Here is a 14138-nt window from a genome sequence, read left to right on the forward strand (position 1 = left end):
TTAGTAAGTCAGATAACCAAATGACCAGTGAGATAGTGAACAGCAGCATATGCCTCTGAACAACACGTACCTAAAATGAACGAGGTGCAACAGTTCATAAAACGAAATACCGACACACATGGAACTAGCAGCAATAGTGAAGATGGAAAAGCTTGAAATGGTTCTGCATTCAAATCAGGTGGTCTACTAATCATCGTAATCTATAACTTCATTGCATAATACAGGGCCTCTGTGCCCATTCATTAACCAACTTTCGCCGGCCGGAGTGGCCGTGCGGTTCTAGACGCTACAGTCTGGAACCGCGAGACAGCTACGGTCGCAGGTTTCGAATCTTGCCTCGGGCATGAATGTGTGTGGATGTCCTTAGGTTAGTTAGGTTTAAGTAGTTCTAAGTTCTAGGGGACTAATGACCTCAGAAGTTGAGTCCCAGAAGCCATTTGAACCATTTTTTAACCAACTTGCGTTAGAATAGATAACACAGTAAACAGTTCTTTCTTAAACTCAGTTTGAAGCAGCTAAACAGAACTCAAATCAAGCTACACTGGCTCTGAAGGAACCTTTGAATTGCTTCATTAAATAACTAGGATGGTACATGAGGACCTTCAAACTTTCATGGTTTGAAGAACCATGTTCATTAACTACAGCAGTATACAGGGTGTTACAAAAATGTTCGGCCAAACTTTCAGGAAACATTCCTCATACACAAAGAAAGAAAATATGTTATGTAGACATGTGTCCGGAAACGCTTACTTTCCATGTTAGAGCTCAATTTATTACTTCTCTTCAAATCACATTAATCATGGAATGGAAACACACAGCAACAGAACGCACCAGGGTGACTTCAAACACTTTGTTACAGGAAATATTCAAAATGTCCTCCGTTAGCGAGGATACATGCATCCACCCTCCGTCGCATGGAATCCCTGATGCGTTGATGCAGCCCTGGAGAATGGCGTATTGTATCACAGCCGTCCACAATACGAGCACGAAGAGTCTCTACATTTGGTACCGGGGTTGCGTAGGCGAGAGCTTTCAAATGCCCCATAAATGAGTCAACAGGGTTGAGGTCAGGAGAGCGTGGAGGCCATGGAATTGGCCCACCTCTACCAATCCATCAGTCACCGAATCTGTTGTTGAGAAGCGTACGAACACTTCGACTGATATGTGCAGGAGCTCCATCGTGCATGAACCACATGTTGGGTCGTACTTGTAAAGGCACATGTTCTAGCAGCACAGGTAGAGTATCCCGTATGAAATCATGATAACGTGCTCCATTGAGCGTAGGTGGAAGAACATACTGACGAAACTAAAATGAGCTCCAACATTTCCGGACATATGTCGACATAACAGCTTTTCTTTATTTGTGTGTGAGGAATGTTTCCTGAAAGTTTGGCCATACCTTTTTGTAACACCCTGTATATGAGAAAAGGTAAGTATTCTTATCATTGATTATTAGTTAAGTAAAGCACAACAAACTATACCTCTTTAAATAACAAATGTGCTTTAATAAGCAGTCTTTTCACCTACTCAAAATAATTGGCTGCGTAAATGACGCCGGCCGGTGTGGCGGAGCGGTTCTAGGCCCTTCAGTCTGGAAACGCGCGACCGCTACGGTCTGCCTCGGGCGTGGATGTGTGTGATGTCCGTAGGTTAGGTTAGGTTTAAGTAGTTCTGCTATAGGGGACTGATGACCTCAGATATTAAGTCCCATAGCACTCAGAGCCATTTGAACGAATGATAACACAACATTAAAGTTCAACCACTTTCTTACAAAAAATTAAGACACTCGGAATTAAACTCACTAGGGTAGTAATTTGGGGTAATCACTGGTGTAAGATTCTTTTCAGTAACACGACGATTATTATTGAATTCAAGCAAAGTTCACAAATACATGGTCCATTTACAGAGAGCCAAATGCAAATCAATTTAGTGGAAGGCACTGGTGACGGGATTTGCAGTGGCTACTAACCTGCCATTCATGCAGTCATGGTGCTACTGTTGGCCTCTCCCTATTACTGTTATTCTTGGTGTCGAAATATTTTTATAGGGCCAAAAACCACGCCATGATCATGGTATCACCAAATTCAGCATCTGAGCCCCATAAATATTGCTCTTAAGCTCTTCTGGCCTCAAAACTCCAGTAATATGAGACACTGTGATCCGCTGCTGCTATCGTGGTGCTAAACACAACACTGCTCAGCCCACACTTACTCGTTAAAAAGCAAGAGTTGCCACTGGTCGCCAACCACACCTTTTCCACTCTGTAGCTGTGGGGCTTCCCTACTTCTTTTATATTCAACCCTTGGTTTCCTAATTATGGACCAAGTCATTTATAGTACATTACATAGCAATCATTCCATTAGTTACTTAAATCTACAAGCATAATTTTAAACATCACTCTAAATTTCGCGTAACTGAAACATGTATACATGGCCCGAGAATTTCCACGACAGACATTATACAGAAACAATACTACAAGCGGTCATAGAAATATCGCTACAGATACAAAATAGGTCAAAAATGGGTGTTAAGTGTACAAACACCGCACCACAACCCTGAAAGCACGTCAGGAGGCAGTCACCTAGGTAGTGGCTGTAATTCCATCGAAACTAACACGTACTTTAGACAGCTTCCGGGAAAGGCTTCGTCAATGTGTCAACAATGGAGGACGCCATTTACTGGACATAATTTTTAAAACCTACTAATGTAAAATGACACAGGATATAAAAAGTAGACTGGCAATGGCAAGGAAAGCGTTTCTGAAGAAGAGAAATTTGTTAACATCGAGTACAGATTTAAGTGTCGGGAAGTCGTTTCTGAAAGAATTTGTATGGAGTGTAGCCATGTATGAAAGTGAAACATGGATGGTAACTAGTTTGGACAAAAAGAGAATAGAAGCTTTCGAAATGTGGTGCTACAGAAGAATGCTGAAGATTAGATGGGTAGATCATATAACTAATGAGGTATTGAATAGGATTGGGGAGAAGAGGAGTTTGTGGCACAACTTGACTAAAAGAAGGGATCGGTTGGTAGGGCGTATTCTGAGGCATCAAGGGATCACCAGTTTAGTATTAGAGGGCAGCGTGGAGGGTAAAAATCGTAGAGGGAGACCATGAGATGAATGCTCTAAACAGATACAGAAGGATGTAGGTTGCAGTAGGTACTGGGAGATGAAGCAGCTTGCACAAGATAGAGAAGCGTGGAGAGCTGCATCAAACCAGTCTCAGGACTGAAGACGACAACGACAACAACAACAACAATAAGAACAATGTAAAATGGCATAGTATTCGTAGTTCACAAATGGAAGTATTTTCTCAGTACCTTCGTTTGTTTGTAACTACCTTTTGAAATATGACAGGTCTTTTTACCGCATCCTGTGTGTGAAAACTTTGAAATATTTTCAGATAAAACAAACTTTATTAATATTCTGTATCTTCATTCCTCATGTCTTCATAATTATTTCTCAACGGAGTCACCCTGCCGACGAACACATTTCTCCCTACAAGAGACCGGTTTGTGGATACCGTCACTGTAGAATGTTCGATTTTGTTGACGGAGCTACAACCTAGCCTCCGCATGCACTGCTGCATCACTGTCAAACACAAATTCTCAATTATCATCTTTAAGTGTTGGAAACAGACGAAAATCAGATAGAGCCAAGTCCGGACTACAGAGGATGGTCGATGGTAGTGGATCCGAGGTGTCAGGCAGATTTATTTATTTATTTATTTATTTATTGTTCCGTGGGACCACATTAAGAAGTCTCCGTGGTCATGGAACGAGTCAATACATGAAATTATAACACGATACTGGAAACAGATAAAGTGAAATATAAGAAACATATTCAGGCGACAATTCGTAAGTTTAAATAAAGAAAATCAACAATGTAACACTGGAGTTTGCTTAATTTTTCAGCTCTTCCAGGAGCTCCTCGACAGAATAGGAGTGAGCCACGAGGAAACTCTTCAGTTTGGACTTAAAAGCGTTTGGGCTACTGCTAAGATTTTTGAGTTCTTGTGGTAGCTTATTGAAAATGGATGCAGCAGAATACTGCACTCCTTTCTGCACAAGAGTCAAGGAAGAGCATTCCACATGCAGATTTGATTTCTGCCTAGTATTAAGCTGCTGACTCTTGGGAATAAGCTAATATTGCTAACAACAAACGACATTAAAGAAAATGTCAGAATTCCCAGACTATTCAACAGAGGTCGACAAGAGGTTCTCGAATTTACACCACACATAGCTCGAATAGCCCGTTTTTGAGCCAAAATGCCCTTTTTGAATCAGAAGAATTACCCCAAAAAATACCATATGACATAAGCGTATGAAAATATGCGAAGTAGACTACTTTTCGTATTGAACTGTCACTTATTTCAGATACTTTTCTAATGGTAAATAAAGCAGCATTTAGTTTCTGAACAAGATCCTGGACATGGGCTTTCCACAACAGCTTACTATCTATCCGAACGCCTAGGAACTTGAACTGATCAGTCTCGCTTATAATATGCCCATTCTGTCTGATCAAAATATCGGTTCTTGTTGAATTGTGAGTTAGAAACTGTAAAAACTGAATCTTACTGTGATTTAGAATCAAATTATTTTCCACAAGCCACGAACTTATTTCATGAACTACATTACTTGATACTGTTTCAATATTACAAGCTGGTGTCATCAGCAAACAAATATTTTTCAATCACCTGTAATACTAGAAGGCATATCATTTATATAAATAAGAAACAGCAGTGGCCCCAGCACCGACCCTTGGGGAATGCCCCACGTAACAGTGCCCCATTTGGACTGAACATCACTACCACTCTCAATATTGCGGAGAATTACCTTCTGCTATCTGTTCTTAAAGTAGGAGGCGAACCAATTGTAAGCTACTCCGTTTACTCCATAATGGTCCAGCGTCTGCAGTAATATTTTGTGGTCAACACAGTCAAAAGCCTTCGTTAAATCAAAGACAACACCTAACGTTTGCAGCCTTTTATTTAATCTGTCCAAAACCTCACAGAGAAAATAGAACATAACATTTTCAGTTGTTAAGCCATTTCTAAAACCAAACTGTACATTTGACAGCAAATTATGTGAATTTAAATTCGTGTCGCAGTGCACGAGTGTGGTCCGGCGTTGTCGTGCTGAAGGAGACTGTGATCCACGTGTGGATTTCAGTTGGAGGACCGCTTTCTGTGGTCGGAAACTAGAAGGCAGCACGCTGGGCTCTCGCGCACTGACACGGTCACGCCACACGCCGCCATGTTACACGCTACAGTTCGGAGCCCGCTAGTGGCAGAGGGTCGCTACATGTCAGCAAAGTGGGAAAGTCGACCGAGTAATACGCATTACGCGTAATACCTCGGCCGATTCTGAGAACAGAATTGTAAAAAAATCTGAGGTGTTACTTTTCAGCATGCCTTAGTAGTTCTGATTTTTGGTTTAAAACAAAACAGAACCAAAAGTGGATAAACGACGTTAGTGTGTAACAGTTTACAGAAACTAATATTAAATAAGAATTTTCTATGGATTACAGGACTTGCACTTGTACTGCATTGATTAATACTGGGAGATTACTCAAAGTGCGGTTCGTTTTTGGCTGTGCACAGTTGCATAAGATTTTCCTGAAGGCCTCGTAGCAAGTTGTTAAAGCGTGGCTCAAGAGAGCACACGCCAATTCACAGCAGCTCGGTATACTGCAGAGAACAGTCAGTAGCGAGTCATACCAGTAAGACGTTGGGAAATCAGTCATGTAGTAAAGTACCCCAGAGTGTATGCTTATATGTGTGAGAAGAGCAATGAACTCCTATTTGAAAGAAAATAATTATAATAAATGAAGATTGGTTTATGCTTTCATTGTACAAGCTGCAATTCAGAATTTCCATAGCTAGAATTATACCCAATAATTGAGGAGTAATATCGATGAAAACTTCACTCTTACTACTGTCATCACCAGTGCTGTGGTAATAAGAGATCACTTCAAAAATGTTACAGAATATGTCATCCATCCATCTATCATATGCACTATCACAGGCTCAAACTTTCTTCCTACGTATGATACGGCATTGTCCTGTTATAATTTGTCTATTGAGGAAGAATAGCAGCTCAACAATGGTAGTTTCCCTGTCTAACACTTTCCAGTGCGGCACCAAAGACCTTTGGAGCAGATGGTGAGTCGACTGTGTGACCAACCCATGCATGACAACATAACAGGACTAGTTCTTAAGAGCAGAGTAACGCATTTCTCATACGTAAAGTGTCGTGATTTTCCCAGTTATCCAGAGAAGTTAGAATGGTTTAGTGACACTGTAAATCGTGCTGACCTTATTAGTGCTACATTATATTTCACTTTCAAGGACTAAGTGAGGTGGCGCGTTGGTTGGCATATTGGTCTAGCATCCAGGACTACGATGGTTCAAACCCACATCCTGACCATCATGGTTTAGTTTTTCTGTGATTTCCGGCATTCGCTACAGGCAAGGTCCGGGAGATTCCTGTGAAAAACCCCAGCAAATTTCCTTCCCCATCCTTCCATAGTCCAAACTTGTGCTCTAACTGTAATGATCTCTTTGCTGGTGAGACGTTAAACACTAATCTCCTCATTTTGAAAGACTTCATGATCACTGCACTGTAGCTACAAATTGAAGAAATTGGGTCTTTCCATTTCTGAAGACATCTTGTGGACAATGAGGATGCTGCAACGAAATAGAAAACCTCAAAAATCATGATATTGAATATTTGGAGCTGTTAACCTGTGGCAGCTGTTTTACGCAACGAAGATATCGTGGTGTTGTAATCCACCTGTATGGACAGCCTTAACGAACTGTTGATCGACACAGGTGTCTCTGCATGTGTTGAAGGTGCTTTGTAGCGGCAAAGAGCTGATCAGTAGTGCTGTGTTTCAGAATTGACTACCATGGCAGCCAGCAATGAAGTTCAGGAGAGCACAGTCGTACACCTGGGCGACCTACTGGACGAGGGGAAAGGCGCCATGGTGACTTTGGTGGCGGGGGAGACGCGGCTGGTGGCACACAGAGCAGTCCTCGTTACCGGGAGCGCCGTATTCGCCTCCATGTTCCAGCACGACACACTGGAAGTTGGAAGCTGCCTGGTCAACATCACAGACGTGGAGGGCCCGGTGCTGAGAGAGCTGCTAACATACATGTACACCCTCCGTGCCCCACGACTGGCGAGCATGGCTCCACGATTACTGATCGCTGCTGACAAGTACTGTGTGTCGAGCCTGAAGGCCCAGTGTGAGCAGCAGCTGGCCACAGCACTGGCTGTGGACAACGCGGCGGCCACGGCTGTTCTCGCGGTGCGACACTGCTGCCCCGGCCTCAGGCAGACCGCCATCTCCTACATAAAGGGCCACACATACCAGGTGATGGCCACGCAGGGCTGGGCTGACGCAGTGCGCACCCAGCCAGATGATGTCGTCGAACTGAGCAGGCTGCTCGCAGAGACACCGCCAGAATCCAGGTAAGCACGAAACGATCATCATTGATCACTCATGTGAATGTGTGTAAAATTTTACTTAATTTACCTTCCAATTTACGTTTCATGCTCACGGACGTAGTAGCTCATACTCTGCTGCTACTTTTCGTTTGTTAGCGTTGCACCATCTGCAATGGTTCAATTGTGTTGCATTCATTAAAGATGTCCAGTGACATGTCCTGTACGTGGCATGTACGGTTGTGTAATTGATATAAAACTACATACAAATACCATGTATCCCTCTGCGTGACCAATTAATTTTGTCTACTCTGGTCGGTGGTTATTGGCATGTACACTGTAGTACTGTCGAAAGTTCAGTGAAGCACATACGAGTAAACCGTGTCCTTGTTTACGTTGTGAGTGACTGGACATCCGCAAGTTTGCCAGGCCGCGTACTAACACTGTACACAACGATACGTAAATAAAGCGTTTGTTGCATCGTAGCAGGTCAATCACATCGCGATTACGAACAGTGTGCAGGTCACTCTCGAATCGCGAGATGTGCAATAATGTCGCGTTCCACTCATTTCACACGTCAAATTCACATTCCAATTTCTCGAGGTAATTGACGCATTGCGATGTAATTGACGTATTGCGATGGAATTAATGCCATTACTATTATGATTTATCATGTTATTGATTGTGTATGGAATAATATAGGGTGTCCATAAAAAAAAACTAAGTTTGTGCTGAAACCAGTATTTGCACTTGGGTTAGAAAGTCTCACAGTATTGACTTTCGTGAGCGCCTGCCGTACATTCATACGCGTGAAAGCTGTCAGTATCTGTTGGGGGTTGCTGAGATATTGGCTGTGAAAAGTTCAGGTGGGACATCCCGTATCAACCGAATACTGTAAATAACATTTCGACAGTTTACTTGTATACTTCGACGCAGGTGTATACAACAAATAAGTATGCATAATATAAAGTTAACACGAAATCGTTCGATTTTTTTTCTGTAGACCTTGCTCATCTAGTGGAATTTACCAAAGAAGCTCTGCTTGTAATATTCCTCTTAAGATGTAAAAATTTTGTTCGAAATATTTTACATAATCTGCAGTTTCTCCAGTTATATGTAAGGTTTTAAGTCATTTTCGACACGAGATAACCATCCTGAGGCCGTTTTTGGCACTGTAGTACCACTTTGCGTGTTTTTCTGAAGTGCCTATTATACAGAGGTAGTATGCCATAAGCTTTTATTACTGGAAAAATGCTGGCTAAAAACGACGTTTGGTGCCTCAGAACCTATGCAATGGCCCTAAAACCCTTACCATGTATTCATTACATCACTTAAAACTATATTTATACTTCAGATGGGATATCACACACAAATTTTGCATGCATATGTACAGTAAATGTGAACTTTTGGGTATCATAACGGATAATGATACTAAAAAAGGGTTGAGTTACCGAAGAATGTTATCTTCACAAGACATGGCAAACATTTCTATATGATATCATCAATAGAGATGACACTGCCCATAATTGGTCCTTTCCCGAGCCGAAAATCGTGGTCATTTGCCGAGCCGAGAATCGTGGTCATTTGCCGAGCCGAGAATCGTGGTCATTTGCCGAGCCGAGAATCGTGGTCATTTGCCGAGCCGAGAATCGTGGTCATTTGCCGAGCCGAGAATCGTGGTCATTTGCCGAGCCGAGAATCGTGGTCATTTGCCGAGCCGAGAATCGTGGTCATTTGCCGAGCCGAGAATCGTGGTCATTTGCCGAGCCGAGAATCGTGGTCATTTGCCGAGCCGAGAATCGTGGTCATTTGCCGAGCCGAGAATCGTGGTCATTTGCCGAGCCGAGAATCGTGGTCATTTGCCGAGCCGAGAATCGTGGTCATTTGCCGAGCCGAGAATCGTGGTCATTTGCCGAGCCGAGAATCGTGGTCATTTGCCGAGCCGAGAATCGTGGTCATTTGCCGAGCCGAGAATCGTGGTCATTTGCCGAGCCGAGAATCGTGGTCATTTGCCGAGCCGAGAATCGTGGTCATTTGCCGAGCCGAGAATCGTGGTCATTTGCCGGGCCGAGAATCGTGGTCATTTGCCGGGCCGAGAATCGTGGTCATTTGCCGGGCCGAGAATCGTGGTCATTTGCCGGGCCGAGAATCGTGGTCATTTGCCGGGCCGAGAATCGTGGTCATTTGCCGGGCCGAGAATCGTGGTCATTTGCCGGGCCGAGAATCGTGGTCATTTGCCGGGCCGAGAATCGTGGCCATTTGCCGGGCCGAGAATCGTGGCCATTTGCCGGGCCGAGAATCGTGGCCATTTGCCGGGCCGAGAATCGTGGCCATTTGCCGGGCCGAGAATCGTGGCCATTTGCCGGGCCGAGAATCGTGGCCATTTGCCGGGCCGAGAATCGTGGCCATTTGCCGGGCCGAGAATCGTGGCCATTTGCCGGGCCGAGAATCGTGGCCATTTGCCGGGCCGAGAATCGTGGCCATTTGCCGGGCCGAGAATCGTGGCCATTTGCCGGGCCGAGAATCGTGGCCATTTGCCGGGCCGAGAATCGTGGCCATTTGCCGGGCCGAGAATCGTGGCCATTTGCCGGGCCGAGAATCGTGGCCATTTGCCGGGCCGAGAATCGTGGCCATTTGCCGGGCCGAGAATCGTGGCCATTTGCCGGGCCGAGAATCGTGGCCATTTGCCGGGCCGAGAATCGTGGCCATTTGCCGGGCCGAGAATCGTGGCCATTTGCCGGGCCGAGAATCGTGGCCATTTGCCGGGCCGAGAATCGTGGCCATTTGCCGGGCCGAGAATCGTGGCCATTTGCCGGGCCGAGAATCGTGGCCATTTGCCGGGCCGAGAATCGTGGCCATTTGCCGGGCCGAGAATCGTGGCCATTTGCCGGGCCGAGAATCGTGGCCATTTGCCGGGCCGAGAATCGTGGCCATTTGCCGGGCCGAGAATCGTGGCCATTTGCCGGGCCGAGAATCGTGGCCATTTGCCGGGCCGAGAATCGTGGCCATTTGCCGGGCCGATTTGCCCGGGCCCGAGAATCGTGGCCATTTGCCGGGCCGAGAATCGTGGCCATTTGCCGGGCCGAGAGTCGTGGCCATTTGCCGGGCCGAGAAGTCGTGGCCATTTGCCGGGCCCGAGAGTCGTGGCCATTTGCCGGGCCGAGAGTCGTGGCCATTTGCCGGGCCGAGAAGTCGTGGCCATTTGCCGGGCCGAGAGATCGTGGCCATTTGCCGGGCCGAGAAGTCGTGGCCATTTGCCGGGCCGAGAGTCGTGGCCATTTGCCGGGCCGAGAGATCGTGGCATTTGCCGGGCCGAGAATCGTGGCCATTTGCCGGGCCGAGAGTCGTGGCCATTTGCCGGGCCGAGAGTCGTGGCCATTTGCCGGGCCGAGAGTCGTGGCCATTTGCCGGGCCGAGAGTCGTGGCCATTTGCCGGGCCGAGAGTCGTGGCCATTTGCCGGGCCGAGAGTCGTGGCCATTTGCCGGGCCGAGAGATCGTGGTCCATTTGCCGGGCCGAGAGTCGTGGCTCATTTGCCGGGCCGAGAGTCGTGGCCATTTGCCGGGCCGAGAGTCGTGGCCATTTGCCGGGCCGAGAGATCGTGGCCATTTGCCGGGCCGAGAGTCGTGGCCATTTGCCGGGCCGAGAGTCGTGGCCATTTGCCGGGCCGAGAGTCGTGGCCATTTGCCGGGCCGAGAGTCGTGGTCCATTTGCCGGGCCGAGAATCGTGGCCATTTGCCGGGCCGAGAGTCGTGGCCATTTGCCGGGCCGAGAAGTCGTGGCCATTTGCCGGGCCGAGAGTCGTGGTCATTTGCCGGGCCGAGAGTCGTGGCTCATTTGCCGGGCCGAGAGTCGTGGTCATTTGCCGGGCCGAGAGTCGTGGTCCATTTGCCGGGCCGAGAGTCGTGGTCCATTTGCCGGGCCGAGAGTCGTGGCCATTTGCCGGGCCGAGAGTCGTGGCCATTTGCCGGGCCGAGAGTCGTGGCCATTTGCCGGGCCGAGAGTCGTGGCCATTTGCCGGGCCGAGAGTCGTGGTCATTTGCCGGGCCGAGAGTCGTGGCCATTTGCCGGGCCGAGAGTCGTGGTCCATTTGCCGGGCCGAGAGTCGTGGCCATTTGCCGGGCCGAGAGTCGTGGCCATTTGCCGGGCCGAGAGTCGTGGCCATTTGCCGGGCCGAGAGTCGTGGTCATTTGCCGGGCCGAGAGTCGTGGTCATTTGCCGGGCCGAGAGTCGTGGTCATTTGCCGGGCCGAGAGTCGTGGTCATTTGCCGGGCCGAGAGTCGTGGTCATTTGCCGGGCCGAGAGTCGTGGTCATTTGCCGGGCCGAGAGTCGTGGTCATTTGCCGGGCCGAGAGTCGTGGTCATTTGCCGGGCCGAGAGTCGTGGTCATTTGCCGGGCCGAGAGTCGTGGTCATTTGCCGGGCCGAGAGTCGTGGTCATTTGCCGGGCCGAGAGTCGTGGTCATTTGCCGGGCCGAGAGTCGTGGTCATTTGCCGGGCCGAGAGTCGTGGTCATTGCCGGGCCGAGAGTCGTGGTCATTTGCCGGGCCGAGAGTCGTGGTCATTTGCCGGGCCGAGAGTCGTGGTCATTTTGCCGGGCCGAGAGTCGTGGTCATTTGCCGGGCCGAGAGTCGTGGTCATTTGCCGGGCCGAGAGTCGTGGTCATTTGCCGGGCCGAGAGTCGTGGTCATTTGCCGGGCCGAGAGTCGTGGTCATTTGCCGGGCCGAGAGTCGTGGTCATTTGCCGGGCCGAGAGTCGTGGTCATTTGCCGGGCCGAGAGTCGTGGTCATTTGCCGGGCCGAGAGTCGTGGTCATTTGCCGGGCCGAGAGTCGTGGTCATTTGCCGGGCCGAGAGTCGTGGTCATTTGCCGGGCCGAGAGTCGTGGTCATTTGCCGGGCCGAGAGTCGTGGTCATTTGCCGGGCCGAGAGTCGTGGTCATTTGCCGGGCCGAGAGTCGTGGTCATTTGCCGGGCCGAGAGTCGTGGTCATTTGCCGGGCCGAGAGTCGTGGTCATTTGCCGGGCCGAGAGTCGTGGTCATTTGCCGGGCCGAGAGTCGTGGTCATTTGCCGGGCCGAGAGTCGTGGTCATTTGCCGGGCCGAGAGTCGTGGTCATTTGCCGGGCCGAGAGTCGTGGTCATTTGCCGGGCCGAGAGTCGTGGTCATTTGCCGGGCCGAGAGTCGGGTCATTGCGGGCCGAGAGTCGTGTCATTTGCCGGGCCGAGAGTCGTGGTCATTTGCCGGGCCGAGAGTCGTGGTCATTTGCCGGGCCGAGAGTCGTGGTCATTTGCCGGGCCGAGAGTCGTGGTCATTTGCCGGGCCGAGAGTCGTGGTCATTTGCCGGGCCGAGAGTCGTGGTCATTTGCCGGGCCGAGAGTCGTGGTCATTTGCCGGGCCGAGAGTCGTGGTCATTTGCCGGGCCGAGAGTCGTGGTCATTTGCCGGGCCGAGAGTCGTGGTCATTTGCCGGGCCGAGAGTCGTGGTCATTTGCCGGGCCGAGAGTCGTGGTCATTTGCCGGGCCGAGAGTCGTGGTCATTTGCCGGGCCGAGAGTCGTGGTCATTTGCCGGGCCGAGAGTCGTGGTCATTTGCCGGGCCGAGAGTCGTGGTCATTTGCCGGGCCGAGAGTCGTGGTCATTTGCCGGGCCGAGAGTCGTGGTCATTTGCCGGGCCGAGAGTCGTGGTCATTTGCCGGGCCGAGAGTCGTGGTCATTTGCCGGGCCGAGAGTCGTGGTCATTTGCCGGGCCGAGAGTCGTGGTCATTTGCCGGGCCGAGAGTCGTGGTCATTTGCCGGGCCGAGAGTCGTGGTCATTTGCCGGGCCGAGAGTCGTGGTCATTTGCCGGGCCGAGAGTCGTGGTCATTTGCCGGGCCGAGAGTCGTGGTCATTTGCCGGGCCGAGAGTCGTGGTCATTTGCCGGGCCGAGAGTCGTGGTCATTTGCCGGGCCGAGAGTCGTGGTCATTTGCCGGGCCGAGAGTCGTGGTCATTTGCCGGGCCGAGAGTCGTGGTCATTTGCCGGGCCGAGAGTCGTGGTCATTTGCCGGGCCGAGAGTCGTGGTCATTTGCCGGGCCGAGAGTCGTGGTCATTTGCCGGGCCGAGAGTCGTGGTCATTTGCCGGGCCGAGAGTCGTGGTCATTTGCCGGGCCGAGAGTCGTGGTCATTTGCCGGGCCGAGAGTCGTGGTCATTTGCCGGGCCGAGAGTCGTGGTCATTTGCCGGGCCGAGAGTCGTGGTCATTTGCCGGGCCGAGAGTCGTGGTCATTTGCCGGGCCGAGAGTCGTGGTCATTTGCCGGGCCGAGAGTCGTGGTCATTTGCCGGGCCGAGAGTCGTGGTCATTTGCCGGGCCGAGAGTCGTGGTCATTTGCCGGGCCGAGAGTCGTGGTCATTTGCCGGCCGAGAGTCGTGGTCATTTGCCGGGCCGAGAGTCGTGGTCATTTGCCGGGCCGAGAGTCGTGGTCATTTGCCGGGCCGAGAGTCGTGGTCATTTGCCGGGCCGAGAGTCGTGGTCATTTGCCGGGCCGAGAGTCGTGGTCATTTGCCGGGCCGAGAGTCGTGGTCATTTGCCGGGCCGAGAGTCGTGGTCATTTGCCGGGCCGAGAGTCGTGGTCATTTGCCGGGCCGAGAGTCGTGGTCATTTGCCGGGCCGAGAGTCGTGGTCATTTGCCGGGCCGAGAGTCGTGGTCATTTGTG

The 14138-nt window shown here is 49.9% G+C and overlaps 1 protein-coding gene across 3 annotated transcripts in view; it reads left to right on the top strand.

Moving 5' to 3' along the window:
* LOC124720088 (serine/threonine-protein phosphatase 6 regulatory ankyrin repeat subunit A-like) overlaps window positions 1-14138 on the top strand; it is a 126189-nt gene that overhangs the window by 81147 nt on the left and 30904 nt on the right. For all 3 annotated transcript variants that reach the window (XM_047245368.1, XM_047245367.1, XM_047245369.1), the window contains one exon: window positions 6900-7476. In XM_047245368.1, coding sequence (XP_047101324.1) covers window positions 6911-7476 — 566 coding nt within the window. In that variant the 5' untranslated portion in view covers window positions 6900-6910. The remainder of the gene's footprint in view (window positions 1-6899; window positions 7477-14138) is intronic.

Source organism: Schistocerca piceifrons, chromosome 11 (genome assembly GCF_021461385.2).
Source record: "Schistocerca piceifrons isolate TAMUIC-IGC-003096 chromosome 11, iqSchPice1.1, whole genome shotgun sequence".
Classification (NCBI taxonomy): domain Eukaryota; kingdom Metazoa; phylum Arthropoda; class Insecta; order Orthoptera; family Acrididae; genus Schistocerca; species Schistocerca piceifrons.